A 17513-nucleotide genomic window follows, 5' to 3' on the forward strand; every position below is an offset into this window, starting at 1 on the left:
ATTAGTCATTCAGTTAACTGACTCCATTTCATTAAGAGAGGCATGCGATGGCCATTTGCATCTCTGAGAGGGATGGTGATAGGAGTGGTTCATGGGTGAATGGACTGGGACTGGGGAGGGTAAGGTGGTTTGGGCCTGGTCGTTAGGGATTCTATAGGATAGCAGAGGGGTGACAGAGGGGAGAGGGCAGTCTAGGGTCATTGAAGATGATGCTATATCTGTCATTAGCACAGTATAGGGAAGGTCTGAGAGAGCCTGTACGATACACCACAAGTCAGGAGCTAAGCACCCAATGATACAGGCAAACTAATGTTCCCCTTGTTGTGTAGTGACACACCCAAAACCTTAAGGTTTTTAGGCCTCTCCAGATAAATAAGCTGGATGGTTATTACATTATCCTAGCAAGCATTACAATGGGCACATTCAAGGTCATTGCAGAATAACTTTCAATATAGCCATCAAAACAATCTGCCAATGAGCAGCCTACTTACTGGGGAGCAGAGATGGAGGGAGGGGATTCCAACAACAGTGGTTCCCTTAGAGCTTATGTAACAGATGTGAAACAGCAAGCTAGTTAGTTATACTGTTACACTTAGACCAACGATTCTCAACAAATTTGGGTTGTGGGAGGTTTTGAATGGGTCGCAGGAACAATGTAACAATATGGCTGATAATGCACAGAAATGCCTTGTTTGAAGCTGTGCCGAGTTGTTTCACAGAGATTCATACCACAGCAGGAGTACAATCTTTTTTTTGTTTGTACTGTATGTTTTGCTTCTGTTCATTCATTATTTTGACACGGAGTGTCACAAATTTCTAAATGTAGGCCTATTCCTGGCTTGAGAACTGAGAAATGAATCAGCATTACCTGGTGGTAACACACAAAATAGTATGATTTATGCATTCAAATGAGCAATCGGTGGGTTCATCACCAGTCTTCTTCATGCTATAGCTCTCAATAATAAGAGGTTAAATCAGGAGAAGCCAGGTTGTTAGCAGCAAAAAAGCAGGCATCAGTGCTACAACGGAGAAACTATTTTTGCTATCTCAGATTGTTTTGTCAATTCTCACATATAAACTTTATTGGGAGAAATTATGTTTGACATGCTTTTTACATTTGTATCACAAATAATTGTTTTCTTAAATCATGATGAAAGTGGCCATTTTAGGACCCCTTTTTTGACCTATAAATGGCTCCGGTAAAACCTTGATGCTTGAATCGTACATGATACAGACAACATATTGTTCATTATACTGCTTATAGTGGGCTCTAACAAATGGAGAATGTCTAGATTCTGAAATACACATTTTCACATTAATTCATTCAATATAAAAAACAGGCATATGAACACCTCAAAAGTACCCTTTACAAGTACATGACATTTCCAGTGGGTTCTGTGCTAATTCGGAAGTTATGATAAAATTTTATGAGCACCGCCAACACAGTGAATGGGAAAATGGATTGAAAGGGCTGTGATTGGTTAATGACCTATAATGTACATTTCTACGTATAAAATGGATCATATTTACAAAGGTACCAGAGAGCTCCCTCTGGAAATGTGACGTTTTTGACAAGTATATTGTTCTAAACGATACGTTAAAAAAAAGGGTACTTTTGAGATATTTATATTGATATTTTTACGTTGAATAAATGAATGTGAACATTTGTATTTCAGACATACTCCATATTTGAGATAACACTATAAGAAGTATAATGACACCAAGATGTTGTCTTGTATCATGTACAGTTCACAGATCTTAGTGTTTTACAGGAGACATAGGTCTAAAAAGGGCCTGAAATTGCCAATTTCATAATGATTTTCAAGAAAATGATTTGTGATACAAATGTTAAAAGCACGTCCATCATCCTTCCTCCCAATTAATTTTCTATGTGAGAATTGCCAGAACAATCAGATTGTTGAAAAATAAGCTGGCGTGGAATCGCCCAACTATGGACTTATCCAGAACTATGATGGCGGTGAGACCAAATTATAGGGTCACCAGAGGCCAGGGCCCAGGGAACAGCCACACACATTCAACTGATGACAACAGACAGACTTGTAGTTCTGTTCTGAGCAGGAATGTCAAGAAAGTCTTTATAAATCAAATGAATGATCCACGCCACAACACTAAGCTTTTCATACTGACAACTCAGCAGACAGGACAGTCTTGAGGTGAGGGCATACAAAATAACAGCAGATTTGTGGCAGTATAGCAAGAGCAACCATGTGATTCAACATTCCACAGAGATTGATTTAATGTATATGAAGGCCAAATGCCACAGACCAATAGGCCAATGAAAACATTGAAACCTGTAGCCTAGTAATTGCACTGAGCAACAGAGGATTGAGTTAAATAGGAAGGAATTCACAGGATTCTTCCAACATATTCACCTCAGGGATCCAAGCAAGACATATGCCTACACATTCTGAGAGAAAAGAGCAACCCTCCATTTTGTACTTTGAAATGTTAAAACATGAACTTATGTGTTGTAGACAAGAGGTATAAAACTAAACTTTATCCAAGGCAGACAGACAGAGGATAGTGTTAGCCTACATTTTGTCCCTTTCCACAGAGTCAGTGTAATGTTGTGAAAGTGTTTCTCTGTGTAAACAAACCCTTGACTCAGGGCCCAGCGCCATGGAAACCAGTGAACATAACCGGCTAGGAACCAGCAGCTACCTGACAAACCTGTCTGATCGCTTTGAGACTCCTGTGTACACACACACACACACACACACACACAGCTAACGCAAACCAACAAGTGTTCCTTAGACATAAAGGCAAAAAAGGCACACTGTATGAAGTATAGCAGACACATAAAGAACAATTAGCCAGAACGACTGTGTAGATCAAGACACCATGGAGCCAGCTTGGAAAATGTACCTCAATCCAGGGATGAGAAATTAGTTGTACTCCAAATTGTCCTATTATCCCAACTGTTACAAGATTGAATAACTGCTACTTTTCCTGAACGTTGCCCTTTCCTCCTCATGCTACGTAGCAGAAGCCACGTGCGTTGAACAACAAAGGATAGTCAGCCTACGTCTTCGCACTGTGATAATGTCAATATAAAAGTTGTGTGTGGGGAATGGCTTTGTACATGTTAAACTCTCCCAAAATGATGTCTGTACAATAATTAATTGGTAATCCATTATTATAATGAATTGGTAATCATTTATTGGTAAGCCAGTGTTATAATTAATTGGTAATAATTAATTGATAATTGGTCATGTCAATGTTGTCAAGGGTGCATTAACAGAGGCAAAATTGTTGGAACAAAGAAATAAACTATTGAAAGACAAACACAACAACTTTCTAGTGTGTGGCTGTTTATTGCCATTGTTAATCCACCCTTGACAACAATGACATGGATTACCAATTAATTATTGTACTTCAGACAAGCATCCATAGTTTTGGTCAAGCTTGACCTATGGTACTTTCAAGACATCTTGGAACTCTAGAAAGATGCCTGAGTTTCCGACTTGGAATTCCGAGTTGGATGACCATTCAAAACTATTTTTTCAGAGTTCCCACTGAGTTTCCAGTGTTTTTGAATGCGGCAATATACTAAACCATTCCCCACCCGCAACTCTTTTTTTACATTTCCACAGCGTGATGACGTAGTCCGCAAGGAGCCTGATTGGCTGACTATAGTTACATTCTAGTGCCATTTCAAAATGGCTGGTGTGGCTTCTGCTAACAAGCATGGGGACGAAAAGGGCAGCTTTCCAAAAAAAAACTAGCAGTCGTTCAAACTTTCTGGTGTAACAGTTGGGATAATGAGACAATTTGGAGTGCAATGCATTTCTCATCCCTATATTGAGGTAGGTTTTCCAAGCTATTTTTTTTATTTTTTACCTTTATTTAACTAGGCAAGTCAGTTAAGAACAAATTCTTATTTACAATGACGGCCTAGGAACAGTGGGTTAACTGCCTGTTCAGGGGCAGAACTACAGATTTGTACCTTGTCAGCTCAGGGGTTTGAACTTGCAACCTTCCGGTTACTGTTCCAACGCTCTAACCACTAGGCTACCCTGCCGCCCCATCTCGTGCTAGCTCCCCGGTGTCTTGATCAACACAGTTATGCTGTCCGACCTTAGTGCAGCAGTAACAAGTGGGCCAAATCTGCTGACTAAAAGCATAATGTCATGATCCACAGTCCAAATGCCTTTCCCCTATTCCCCCTGCCCTATTTAGTGCTAAACTAAGTCTAACGGAATGAGAGCCACTGAAAGACTCATTAGAGTCCCTGTAGAGTAGACTGTGTCAATCTGTTCTCCACTTTCTCTCCCCAGAGACAGACTATGCTAGGCAGGCTAGCGTTCAGCAGCCTGCCTGGTGGTTGAGCTAAGTTCATTCCTGTCAGCCAGTGAAAGGTTAACCTGACTGCAGTATAAGGAAGAGGTCACGTTGGGTTGTGTCACCCCTCACATTCCTCTCACACAAAACCTCATGTTAGCACTGAACCCGCTGGCTATCGCACGCTCCTCTCCAAACCCCTAGCCAGCCAACATAGTCAAAGCTATTTAATCCCCTGTGAGCGGGAGAGAGAGAAAAAATGCAGAATAAAAGAGAATGGGTTTTTATTCAGACCTACTGTGCAGTTTGGGGCTGGCAAGGCTCCCACATGCTCCTCACAGTCTAGGCTAAATCCAAGTACAACTCTCTCACCCCTCCCTCTACTAACTAGCCACCCATTTCCTCCTCTAGTGTCCCCCCACAGCCCGCCCCTTCCGTCCACAGCAAAGACCGCCCCACTTTAAATAGAGCCGACTTCCTGTTCACCTTTGACCTCCACTAGATACCACCCACTCCTGGCAGGCCTCCACTACCAGCAGGCAGATGAGGCCGGATGACTGGAGGAACAGAGAGAGGCAGTCATAAAGAGAGAGATAGGCAGTCAGAAAGAGCTAGGGAGAGACAGGCTATGTGCACAATGCCCACAAAATGAGGTAGAAACAGAGCTGCACTTCCTAACCTCCAGCCAAATGTATGACATATTATAGACTCATATTTCCCTCAGATTACATAGACCCCAAAATCATTTGAAAACAAATACATTTTTGATAAACTCCCATATCTATTAGGTGAAAAACCACAGTGTGCAATCGCAGCAGCAAGATTTGTGACTTGTTGCCACAAGAAAAGGGCAACCAGTGAAGAACAAACACTATTGTAAATACAATCTATATTTATGTTTAATTATTTTCCATTTTGTACTTGAACTATTTGCACATTATTACAACACTGTATATAGACATCATATGTCTTTATTCTTTTGGAACTTTTGTGAGTCTAATGTGTACTGTTCATTTGTTATTGTTTATTTCACTTTTGTTTATTATCTACTTCACTTGCTTAGGCAATGTAAACATATGTTTCCCATGCCAATAAAGCCCCTTAAATTGAACATTGAATTGAGAGATCGAGAGAGATTGATAGACCTGCAGACCAGAGAGAGAGCTAACCGCAGCCAGAGAAACAGCCAATCATCTCTCAGCCTCGTGGAGGGCAGGTTTCCCAGCGGCAGTGGGCCCCTCCCCCTCCAAAGAGTAGAGTAGTGACTTGGTGTCATGTTTCAGGGCTGACTGCAGCACTCTCTGCCTGGCTGACTGGTTGACTGGCTGGGAGTTACATAAACCTCACCCAGGAAGGTCAGGAAGCAACAAAGACAGCAATTCAGTGGGGGCTGACAGCCACAGACACTCTTGGCTGAGTCGGCTTCACACACATGGCCCCCCTGACCCCCACCCACACTTTAGTTTCAAAGCCCCCAGAGGCCAGAGGAGGGGGTGAGGGGAGAGTGAGGTCGGGGGAGTCGAAGAATAAATCTAAACTACTGATGCACTGAGTCAGACAGGAGGCACCTGCTGTACAGCACAGCAGCTCATCATCAGCTATTCAACCACCAGGGTGTGCCTATTGCTTAGACGACCACATCAAAAGGCTATTTGTTTGTAATGGGGCTGTCATGCAGTAAGACTGCATCACGTGTGAGGACAGATAAGGGTATGCACAACCCGTGGTGAGATTGTTCTCTGCCAACTACCTCTAGTAGCCTAGTTGTTGTCTATAATAGGGTTTCCCAAACCCGGTCCTGGGACCCCCCCTGGGTGCACATTTTGGTCTCGTTTTGGGGGGCCAGAGCCGCCCGTCAGTCAGGAGCTGCCAGAGCCGCCCGTCAGTCAGGAGCTGCCAGAGCCGCCCGTCAGTCAGGAGCTGCCAGAGCCGCCCGTCAGTCAGGAGCTGCCAGAGCCGCCCGTCAGTCAGGAGCTGCCAGAGCCGCCCGTCAGTCAGGAGCTGCCAGAGCCGCCCGTCAGTCAGGAGCTGCCAGAGCCGCCCGTCAGTCAGGAGCTGCCAGAGCCGCCCGTCAGTCAGGAGCTGCCAGAGCCACCCGTCAGTCAGGAGCTGCCAGAGCCGCCCGTCAGTCAGGCGCTGCCGGAGTCTCCCATCTATTCATGTCCCGCTGCAAGGGTCCCCAGTCCGAGGTCGGCAACGATGTTCACCGCTCTAAAGGCGCCACTTGAGCGGGCACTGAAGCGGGCAAAGACTATGGTGGAGTGGGGTCCACATCCCGCGCCAGAACCGCCACAGCGGACAGACGCCCACCCAGACCCTCCCCTATAGGTTCAGGTTTTGCGGCCGGAGTCCGCACCTTTGGGGGGGGGCACTGTCACGTTCTGACCTTAGTTCCTTTATTTTGTCTTTGTGTTAGTTTGGTCAGGGCGTGAGTTGGGGTGGGTAGTCTATGTTCTTTTTTCTTTGTTGTATTTCTGTGTTCGGCCTGGTATGGTTCTCAATCAGAGGCAGCTGTCGATTGTTGTCTCTGATTGAGAATCATACTTAGGTAGCCTGTTTTCCCCATTTTAGTTGTGGGTGATTATTTTCTGTTTAGTGTTTTTCGTCACCTTTACAGGACTGTTTGTCGTTTTTGTTCAGTGTTCAGTTGTTTTATTAAAATAATGGACACTTACCACGCTGCGCATTGGTCCTCCTCTCTTCCTCCAGACGACAAGCGTTACAGAATCCCCGAGCTGACAAGGTAAAAAATCCGTTGTTCTGCCCCTGAACAAGGCAGTTAACCCACTGTTCCTAGGCCATCACTGAAAATAAGAATTTGTTCTTAACAGACTTGCCTACTTAAATAAAGGTAAAAAAAGAAATACTCAGCTCCTTTATCATACTGCTGTCTTCACAATGACTGGGAACAAAAGCCCTCTGTCTAGAAGTCATTCTCTCTGTGTGACTAACAGTGAACAGCCAAGCACTAGCTCCTGAGGACTAGGCCTACAACTGTCTGGGTGGTATACTATATACCGGTATTGATGCATGCTGTTTATTAACTGACAGATTTCCCATGCGTTCCCAACTGTAGGCTATGCCTTGTTATTGGGCTACATTTCACAGCTAGGCACTATTTTTTTAAAGACGCTAATGTTCCTCTGTGGCTAAATTATATGCTTTCTCATGGTGTACTAGGCTATTCTGAATTATTTAATTTCTTTCTGAACAGACAGCAGTAACTCTATAACTTTGGCAAATGTATCAGGGGTGATGCAGCTCCTCCAGAACCCTTCGCACGGCTATGATTCTATAAGGAAATAAATGATGAAGTGCAACACTGGAGAGATCAGCGTTGCAGGCTCATTCATGTCTATCAGGGCAAAGAGGGCGAGAGATCATAGGAAGTGAATCCCGTTTCAGTTCTGTGAGAGACACAGGTGTGCTTCACATGCGTTGGTCTCAAACATAGGTTACAATTTTGCACAAACAATAAGCCCAACCGAAATCAAGAGACAGGACTAGGCAGTGAGACAGGGCCAGACAGAGGACCAGGCAGTGAGACAGGGCCAGAGACAGGACTAGGCAGTGAGACAGGGCCAGAGACAGGACCAGGCAGTGAGACAGGGCCAGAGACAGAACCAGGCAGTGAGACAGGGCCAGACAGAGGACCAGGCAGTGAGACAGGGCCAGAGACAGAACCAGGCAGTGAGACAGGGCCAGACACAGAACCAGGCAGTGAGACAGGGCCAGACACAGGACCAGAGAGTGTGACAGGGCCAGAGACAGGACCAGGCAGTGAGACAGGGCCAGACACAGGACCAGGCAGTGTGACAGGCCCAGAGACAGGACCAGGGAGTGAGACAGGGCCAGAGACAGAACCAGGCAGTGAGACAGGGCTAGAGACAGGACCAGGCAGTGAGACAGGGCCAGAGACAGGCAGTGAGACAGGGCCAGAGACAGAGACAGGGAGTGAGACAGGGCCAGAGACAGAACCAGGGAGTGAGACAGGGCCAGAGACAGAACCAGGCAGTGAGACAGGGCCAGAAACAGAACCAGGCAGTGAGACAGGGTCAGACACAGGACCAGGCAGTGAGACAGGGCTAGAGACAGGACCAGGCAGTGAGACAGGGCCAGAGACAGGGAGTGAGACAGGGCCAGAGACAGAACCAGGCAGTGAGACAGGGCTAGAGACAGGACCAGGCAGTGAGACAGGGCCAGACACAGGACCAGGCAGTGAGACAGGGCTAGAGACATAACCAGGCAGTGAGACAGGGCCAGAGACAGAACCAGGCAGTGAGACAGGGTCAGAGACAGAACCAGGCAGTGAGACAGGGTCAGACACAGAACCAGGCAGTGAGACAGGGTTAGAGGCAGGACCAGGCAGTGAGACAGGGCCAGAGACAGAACCAGGCAGTGAGACAGGGCCAGAGACAGAACCAGGCAGTGAGACAGGGCTAGAGACAGGACCAGGCAGTGAGACAGGCAGTGAGACAGGGCCAGAGACAGGACCAGGCAGTGAGACAGGGCCAGAGACAGGCAGTGAGACAGAGCTAGAGACAGGACCAGGGAGTGAGACAGGACCAGGCAGTGAGACAGGGCTAGAGACAGGACCAGGGAGTGAGACAGGACCAGGCAGTGAGACCGGGCTAGACAGGACCAGGCAGTGAGACAGGGCCAGAGACAGGACCAGGCAGTGAGACAGGACCAGGCAGTGAGACAGGGCCAGAGACAGGTAGTGAGACAGGGTTAGAGACAGGACCAGGGAGTGAGACAGGGCCAGACACAGGACCAGAGAGTGTGACAGGGCCAGAGACAGGACCAGGGAGTGAGACAGGGCCAGGGAGTGAGACAGGGCCAGAGACAGGGCCAGAGACAGGCAGTGAGACAGGGCCAGAGACAGGCAGTGAGACAGGGCCAGAGACAGGCAGTGAGACAGGGCCAGAGACAGGACCAGGCAGTGAGACAGGGCCAGAGACAGGCAGTGAGACAGAGCTAGAGACAGGACCAGGGAGTGAGATAGGACCAGGCAGTGAGACAGGGCTAGAGACAGGACCAGGGAGTGAGACAGGACCAGGCAGTGAGACCGGGCTAGAGACAGGACCAGGCAGTGAGACAGGGCCAGAGACAGGTAGTGAGACAGGGTCAGACACAGGACCAGGCAGTGAGACAGGGCTAGAGACAGGACCAGGCAGTGAGACAGGGCCAGAGACAGGGAGTGAGACAGGGCCAGAGACAGAACCAGGCAGTGAGACAGGGCTAGAGACAGGACCAGGCAGTGAGACAGGGCCAGACACAGGACCAGGCAGTGAGACAGGGCTAGAGACATAACCAGGCAGTGAGACAGGGCCAGAGACAGAACCAGGCAGTGAGACAGGGTCAGAGACAGAACCAGGCAGTGAGACAGGGTCAGACACAGAACCAGGCAGTGAGACAGGGTTAGAGGCAGGACCAGGCAGTGAGACAGGGCCAGAGACAGAACCAGGCAGTGAGACAGGGCCAGAGACAGAACCAGGCAGTGAGACAGGGCTAGAGACAGGACCAGGCAGTGAGACAGGCAGTGAGACAGGGCCAGAGACAGGACCAGGCAGTGAGACAGGGCCAGAGACAGGCAGTGAGACAGAGCTAGAGACAGGACCAGGGAGTGAGACAGGACCAGGCAGTGAGACAGGGCTAGAGACAGGACCAGGGAGTGAGACAGGACCAGGCAGTGAGACCGGGCTAGAGACAGGACCAGGCAGTGAGACAGGGCCAGAGACAGGACCAGGCAGTGAGACAGGACCAGGCAGTGAGACAGGGCCAGAGACAGGTAGTGAGACAGGGTTAGAGACAGGACCAGGGAGTGAGACAGGGCCAGACACAGGACCAGAGAGTGTGACAGGGCCAGAGACAGGACCAGGGAGTGAGACAGGGCCAGGGAGTGAGACAGGGCCAGAGACAGGGCCAGAGACAGGCAGTGAGACAGGGCCAGAGACAGGACCAGGCAGTGAGACAGGGCCAGAGACAGGCAGTGAGACAGAGCTAGAGACAGGACCAGGGAGTGAGATAGGACCAGGCAGTGAGACAGGGCTAGAGACAGGACCAGGGAGTGAGACAGGACCAGGCAGTGAGACCGGGCTAGAGACAGGACCAGGCAGTGAGACAGGGCCAGAGACAGGTAGTGAGACAGGGTTAGAGACAGGACCAGGGAGTGAGACAGGGCCAGACACAGGACCAGAGAGTGTGACAGGGCCAGAGACAGGACCAGGGAGTGAGACAGGGCCAGGGAGTGAGACAGGGCCAGAGACAGGGCCAGAGACAGGCAGTGAGACAGGACTAGGGGGTGAGACAGGGCCAGAGACAGGCAGTGAGACAGGGCCAGAGACAGGCAGTGAGACAGGACTAGGGGGTGAGACAGGGCTAGAGACAGGCAGTGAGACTAGGACAGGGGGATGGGCACCACTCTATCCCCTGATGCCCTGCCTGTTCAGCAAACACAGTATCTGTTGGCTCTTCACACACCCGTGGACATGAATAGAGCAGTCTACCCAAAAGCATCAACACAAGGGTGGATGTTGACACAGACTGTAGGGAAGCTGGGCCTGTTCGCTGGTGTTCCATGTCCCATTTCAATTAGCGGATGGACAAATTGGACAAATTGGCTGCTGGGTCAAAACACCAGTCTGTGCTTGAGTATTTCAGCCTACCTGTTAGTCTAAGTGGTAGAGTTGAGAGGGACAGAGCTATGCTGTAGAGTCAGGGTAAAGACCTAGCGACTTGTGAGTCACCATTCACCAGAGAGTAGTTGTGTGTGTGTTTGTGGGTGTGTGCGTGTGTGCTTGTTTACAATTTACAGAGCCAGTCAGAGATAGTTCTGATGAGTGCTGAGCTGCATGTGCCAGCACTAGGGCCATGAAAGGGAACAGACACACTGTCCTGCTGGTGATCAGATGTGGGTTCAAACACTATTTGAAATCTTTAGCCTGCCTGGAGTTCCAGATGGGTGGGGTTAGTAGTTTTGGGACTATTCTATTGGTTCCATTACTCAAGCACAGTTTAAGTATTTGACCTAAACAAATAGTATTTGAACCCAGGTCTGACATACAGTACAGACTGCTGCTGACGGTCCTCTTTGCCTGGCTGTCTGCGTCACTGTGGAACCAGGCTAAGAGAGGTGTGTGGATGGATGTTGCTATGCTACTGGCCGCTCTGCCCCAGGATCCGCCTTGTGCCTGTCAGAGCCAGAGCAGCACACTAATGCACTCTCTACCTCTCTCTGTGTCTGTCATTAGCCTCCCTCCCTCCTTTCTCTCTCTCTCCTTCCCCCTCCCCTCCTCTCCCTCACTCACTACTCCCTCTATCCATCTCTATCCTCTCTCCCTCCCCCTCCTCTCTCTCACTCACTACTCCCTCTGTCCCTCTCTATCCTCTCTCCCTCTCCCCTCTCTCTCACTCACTCACTCCCTCCATCTCTATCCCCTCTCCCTCCCCCTCCTCTCTCTCTCTCTCACTCACGACTCCCTCTATCCATCTCTCCCTCCCCTCCTCTCCCTCACTCACTACTCCCTCTGTCCATCTCTATCCTCTCTCCCTACCTCCCCCTCCTCTCTCTCACTCTCTCCGTCTCTATCCTCTCTCCCTCCCCCTCCTCTCTCTCACTACTCCCTCTATCCATCTCTATCCTCTCTCCCTCCCCCTCCTCTCTCTCTCACTACTCCCTCTATCCATCTCTATCCTCTCTCCCTCCCCCTCCTCTCTCTCACTCACTACTCCCTCTATCCATCTCTATCCTCTCTCCCTCCCTCCCCCTCCTCTCTCTCACTCACTCCGTCCATCTCTATCCTCTCTCCCTCCCCCTCCTCTCTCTCACTCACTACTCCCTCTGTCCATCTCTATCCTCTCTCCCTCCCCCTCCCCTCCTTCACTCACTACTCCCTCTGTCCATCTCTATCCTCTCTCCCTCCCCCTCCCCTCCTTCACTCACTACTCCCTCTGTCCATCTCTATCCTCTCTCCCTCCCCCTTCTCTCCCTCTCTCTCACTCAAAGACACACACGCACAGAGAAAACCACAACAGCAACCACCCCCACACTCTATCTAGCCATGTAGTGAGTGCAGTGCGCAGCAGCAAGACAGACAGACAGGCAGTGTCTTTAGCCTCTAGCCTGCCCCGACCCACATCTATAGCCCTGAGTACGCTTAGTTACTGTAAGTCCTGGAGACACTGCTGCCACTATTAATCAGGCCCTGGGACACAGCTAGGCTACTGTAATTACCTGTTGTCTGTCTATGTCCCAAAATGGCACCCTATTCTCTAATTAGTGCACTACTTTTGACCAGGGCTTTGGTAAAATATGGGTGCCATTTGGGACACAATACTGAGAGGAAAGCTAGAATAGGCTGTATTATTATCATTTAAAGGAGGGCTGAGCCTCCTTCCCCTCCCTCACTCCCTCCCTTGCTCCACCTCCCCCCTGATTGCAGGTGCACCAAATATGCTCATGCTCTTCCAGGGCTAGTTAAACATTACATGGGTGGGTGGCTGGCTGGCGTCTGGCTGCTGAGAGGAGTGAAAGCATGGCAAGGCTCTCTCTAGTCTCTCTGTCAGTGCAAGAGATGTATCCATTAACGTAGCTGTCACAAATACATTTCTCACTGTCAATTATTTCCATTACTTTCCAACATAGTTGGAACTGAATAGATAAAACAACCTGGATAAGATGCAGATATAGATTTAAATGGGAATGGAATGAGAAATAATTTGACATTTGACAATTCGCTTTACCAATCCCCTCCTGCCCATGTGGTCAAGTGGAAGGACAACTATTAGCACCAACAACCACAACTATTCTATACATTGGCAATGTGTATTTCTTCCCCTGTAGTCATACATTAAAGCTGCAATATGTAACTTTTTGAATGACCTGACCAAATTCACATAGAAATGTGACATAAATCTGTCATTCTCATTGAAAGCAAGAAGTCGTAGATCTGTTCTATGTGGGCTATTTCTACGCTTTCCGTTTCCATTTTTGCATCTTTTACTTAAAGTTTTGTACACAAGCTTCAAACAGCTGAAAATACAATATTTTGGGTTATGGGAAATATATTTCACAGTGGTTTAGATGGTACGATGACTCTCTACACTATACTTACTTGTTTTGTCACATAAACTGAAATTAGAATTGTAGCAACCAGGAAATGGCAGAGTGATTTCTGCATAGTGCATCTTTAAATAGATGAATGAGGGAGAACTCTGCGGAATCTGGATAACTAGGCATTTCATCCATATCATCCTTTCTGTCAGCATATGTCAGCATATGTCAGCCTAGCCAGCCTCAGACTGAAAGCAAGTGTTAATGGCCCAATGGGTTTACCTGTATCTTGTAGTCCATGGATATGGAGATCCTGTCTTCCTCCTTCATCTCTTCTTCCTCCTCTCCCTTTCCATTCCTCTCTCCATCCCCACCATTGGTCCAGGAACAGTTGGAGTCGTGGTGGTCGTGCTGACTGAGGGCAGCCTCCAGCTGAGGCAGCAGCTCATCAGCCAGCAGGTCCGGAGCCTCCAAGCCCTCAAAGCCCCCTCCTTGGGCCTCCACCTCCCCTTGCAGCCCTGCCAGGCTAACCTCTAGAGACACGTAGCCGTTACTGGTAGTGGTGCTGGACGGAGGTCTGGTAACTTCCAAGTTAGATCCACAGTTCTGGAGCTGGTGCTGGTCTGGAACGAGCTGGCTGACTGCACTGGGGTAGCAGCTCATGGCCTGGCCAAACATCTCAGATGAGTCGTAGTTCCCTAAGGTCTGCCTGGAGCAGCGCAGAGCCCGGAAGGGACATTCGTCCTCAGCCTGGCTGACTGGGACCTGCTCGGGCTGGTGATGCTGAGACATCCCTGGAGCAGACAAAAACGCACATCCAGCTCCCACGAGAGAGAGTTCAGGCACTGAGGAGGGCAGGGGAGTGGTGGTGGGGATCATGGACACTGGGGCTAAAGAGAGAGGCTGGCTCAGGCTGGAGATGCCAGGTTGTCCCTGGCCAGGGAAGGAGTACTGGGAGGGAGGGTAGGCGGTGGTGGAGCTCACTGAGCAGGAGGACAGGGTGTGAGCCATGGGGGAGCAGGTCTGCATGGAGAAGGACATGCTAGAGTCCTCTGGCCCTACCCCAGGAAAGGCCCCCTGAGTCCCCTGCACCAGCTGGTAGCCACCCTGCTGTGGTGGGGTTCCAGCCAGCGAGGCATTGGGGGTTTCCACATTAGCTGTGGCCAGAGCCTCTGAGTTAGGCACAGCCCTGGAGTGGAACTGGGTCCCCCCGGTGGTAAGCTGCTGATTGTGGGATGCTGGCTGTTGGTTGGCCTGGTGGAAGGGGAAGCTGTGGTGCTGCTGGGGCAGAGACTGAGGGTTCACTACCTGTTGATGAAGGTGCTGCTGCTGCCGCTGGTTCAGAAGCTGGTGTTGTTGTTGCTGAAGTTGTTGTTGACAAGGGTGGTGCTGCTGCTGTGGCTGTTGGAGGTGATGCTGTTGGTTGTGGAGTTGCTGCTGCTGTTGTTGATGTAGTTGTTGTTGTTGCTGGGGAACTGAGTGGTAGAGGTTCCCGTTCTGGTCCTGGTTGCCCCACATGGGGCTGCTGTTGGAAAACAACGCGTTGGATTGGGGTGCCTGACCAATTGAGCGTCCATGGAACTGGGTATGCTGTGCTGCTATCATCCCTCCACCACCCACACCCTCAGAGCCAGCGAAGGGCTGTCTCATGGAGTTCTGGGCCTTCATGCCCGGAAAATGCCCCATCTGCTGCCCATAAGCCATGCTCTGTTGGGTGGAGGAGGGCATGGAGGTGGGTATCATCCCAGGGTGTTTCCCTGACCCCATCGGCTCCACCTGTAGAGGCTCAAAGCCTGCGCTGAGGTTGAGCTCATCCACCAGCGAGGGTCCAGGGGGGAAGCCCTCCTCAGCCAACCCGTCCAGCCCTCCCACAAACAGGTTGGGGTCGTCAAAGAAGTCCATGATGGGATCTGTCATGGCCCAGGGGCCAGGGTCAGTCTTCAGGAGACCAGTCCCCCACGTTGGACCTCTGCTGGGTTCTAGCTGGTGCTGAGGAGCGCCACGTGTTACTGAGCTACAGTATGTCCATCACAGACTGGCTCTGGAGAGAAAAACTAAGACAAAACCTCAAGTCAGATTTAACAGAGATGGGAAAAACATCTTTAAACATGTCTCGTTCATACTGAGCTGTGTGTGGGCTGCACAATAAAGAGATTTTCAGTTGCCAAATAGATTTTAAGAAATTTAGCCCGTCTCCTTTTGATGTTCATCCTGTGTTATTCAAATCAATAAACTTCTAGTTGTTTTCAAGATCTCCATACACCTCTACCTCATATACACTACAATTTATTACCATAACAGACGCTCTCAGCCACGTAAACGTCAACAGTGAAAACAGCGGCTGCCAAAAAGCCAAGTAATGGCTAGGTCAGACAGGCCTGGGATAAATTTGGCACTGTCAATTATCTCTGGTTGGCAGCAGGTAGTTGTGTGGTAACGCATCTGATCTGATCTAAACTGAATCAACTGCCAGACAGACCAACAGCCAGGTGCCTCTAGTCTTCCTTGGTTCAAAGCCCCCTGATGTGATCAGCCTCAGCCCTGTGGCTGTGCTGTGCCTGCTATCTATCGAGCCGTCTGTCTGCTAGTAGCTACTGAAGGTGTGGGAGGAAGGTGCAGACAGACAGATAGACAGCTGATGCTGTTTGTGTCAACAGCCAGGGAGGTTGGCTCAGGAATCATCTAGCCACAGACCAATGACCAATAGAAGATGAAGGAACACTTGTGTTGGTCAAGGCCTGCTGACTCATACTCACCTCACTACAAACACTTTGACATGCCTTCCTGAATGCCTTCCTGAATGTACAGTCATGGCTCTCACAAGTCTTACAGAGGGGGGGGGGGCATACAACTGAGATCCAATGCTTCAACCACAACTCGTGAACCTCTGCTAAGGTTAAGTGGGGTAGTGGGTAGGCTTGGGCGGTATACCGTATAGCGGGGTATTTGGAAATAGCCACGGGATGGTTTTTCAAATACAAATACCGTTAACTATTTGAAATTTTTCTATATATTTTAATATTTGTAGCTACTTTGTAAGTAAATACCTGCAGTCAACTTGGGCAATATGTTAGAAGATAAAGCGTTCTTCATTTCACTTGTCACATTATTTTCCATTATGAAGCTCACCGTAGCTTCCCAGAACAGTTGAGCCAGTCACATGTTTGTTTGTAAATGCCACAAAGCGGGAGCAGTAGAGCTGTGTATTGACAGGGGTTGAGTTTTATATTGAAAGTCAAGTGTTTTTTTGCTTCAATAGAGTGATCAGGGATGTGCAACTATAGTTTTTCTTCACATAAAATATATTACTGCAACACATTCAGCAGAATATAGGTTCATTTTCATCAGATGACAACAGAAGCGCAACGCTATTAGGCTGGCAGTCACACAAGTAGACTAAATGAGCTTACAATGAACATGCAATGTATTTTTTGCAAAAACAATGCATGGCCATCATATTTCTGTTTATTATAGAAAGAATGTAGCTACATTTCCTAATGTTTTTCCTGAAGTTAATTTGGAACAAAGTAGGCTGGCTACACCGAGAAAAGTAGCTTCATCAGAATGCTGTCAGCTGATAGGCCGAGAACGGAAAGGGTGTTCTGTCTCTTCTTCTGTAAGCAGAGCAAGCAGGCTTGTTGCCCTAGAGACTCCACAGACACAGCGTGTACACATGCTGCTCCAGAGCCAGTACTGTTTATTGCACAATGTATCTCGGTCACATTCGCTTGTAAATGTCCAAACTCACCAAAAATGACATTCAGTAGCTCCTACCTATGTATGTATAACTTTATAGCTGGGCTGCCGGTCTTTGAAATATTTTTCCATTTGCGCTTGTTAGCATATTTAGCTAGCAGCCTCCATGGTAAAACTATACATCTCGGGATGAGAGAAGAACAGTATTAAGATATGAAAATCTGCATACTGCCCAGCCCTAGTAGTGGGGCTGTCCTTGGCTATGATGAAACCTTACTTTTTACTCATTGTTACAAAGGCCCAGTATGACACAAGCACACAACCAAGACAATACACAAGATTCATACAGGAAGCATCAAGACTTAACCCTAACATGGTTACTGTGAATCATTAATGTAACCTTACTCATCTTCATAAATGACAGTTGTGCTGGACCTCCATTCCATAACAACATGGACAG

General features: G+C 48.7%; 1 protein-coding gene across 7 annotated transcripts in view; it reads right to left on the reverse strand.

The window, feature by feature from the left end:
• LOC112264215 (chromodomain-helicase-DNA-binding protein 9-like) overlaps nt 1–17513 on the reverse strand; it is a 131884-nt gene that overhangs the window by 103143 nt on the left and 11228 nt on the right. For 4 of the 7 annotated variants that reach the window (XM_042331025.1, XM_042331027.1, XM_042331026.1 and 1 more), the window contains exon 2: nt 13640–15411. In XM_042331025.1, the coding sequence (XP_042186959.1) occupies nt 13640–15274 (1635 nt within the window). In that variant the 5' untranslated portion in view covers nt 15275–15411. Of the gene's footprint in view, nt 1–2886; nt 2909–4596; nt 4762–13639; nt 15412–17513 lie in introns of those variants that run through there. The other 3 variants (XM_042331031.1, XM_042331029.1, XM_042331030.1) reach the window with 3 other exon arrangements.

This window comes from Oncorhynchus tshawytscha, linkage group LG12 (assembly GCF_018296145.1).
Source record: "Oncorhynchus tshawytscha isolate Ot180627B linkage group LG12, Otsh_v2.0, whole genome shotgun sequence".
NCBI lineage: Eukaryota > Metazoa > Chordata > Actinopteri > Salmoniformes > Salmonidae > Oncorhynchus > Oncorhynchus tshawytscha.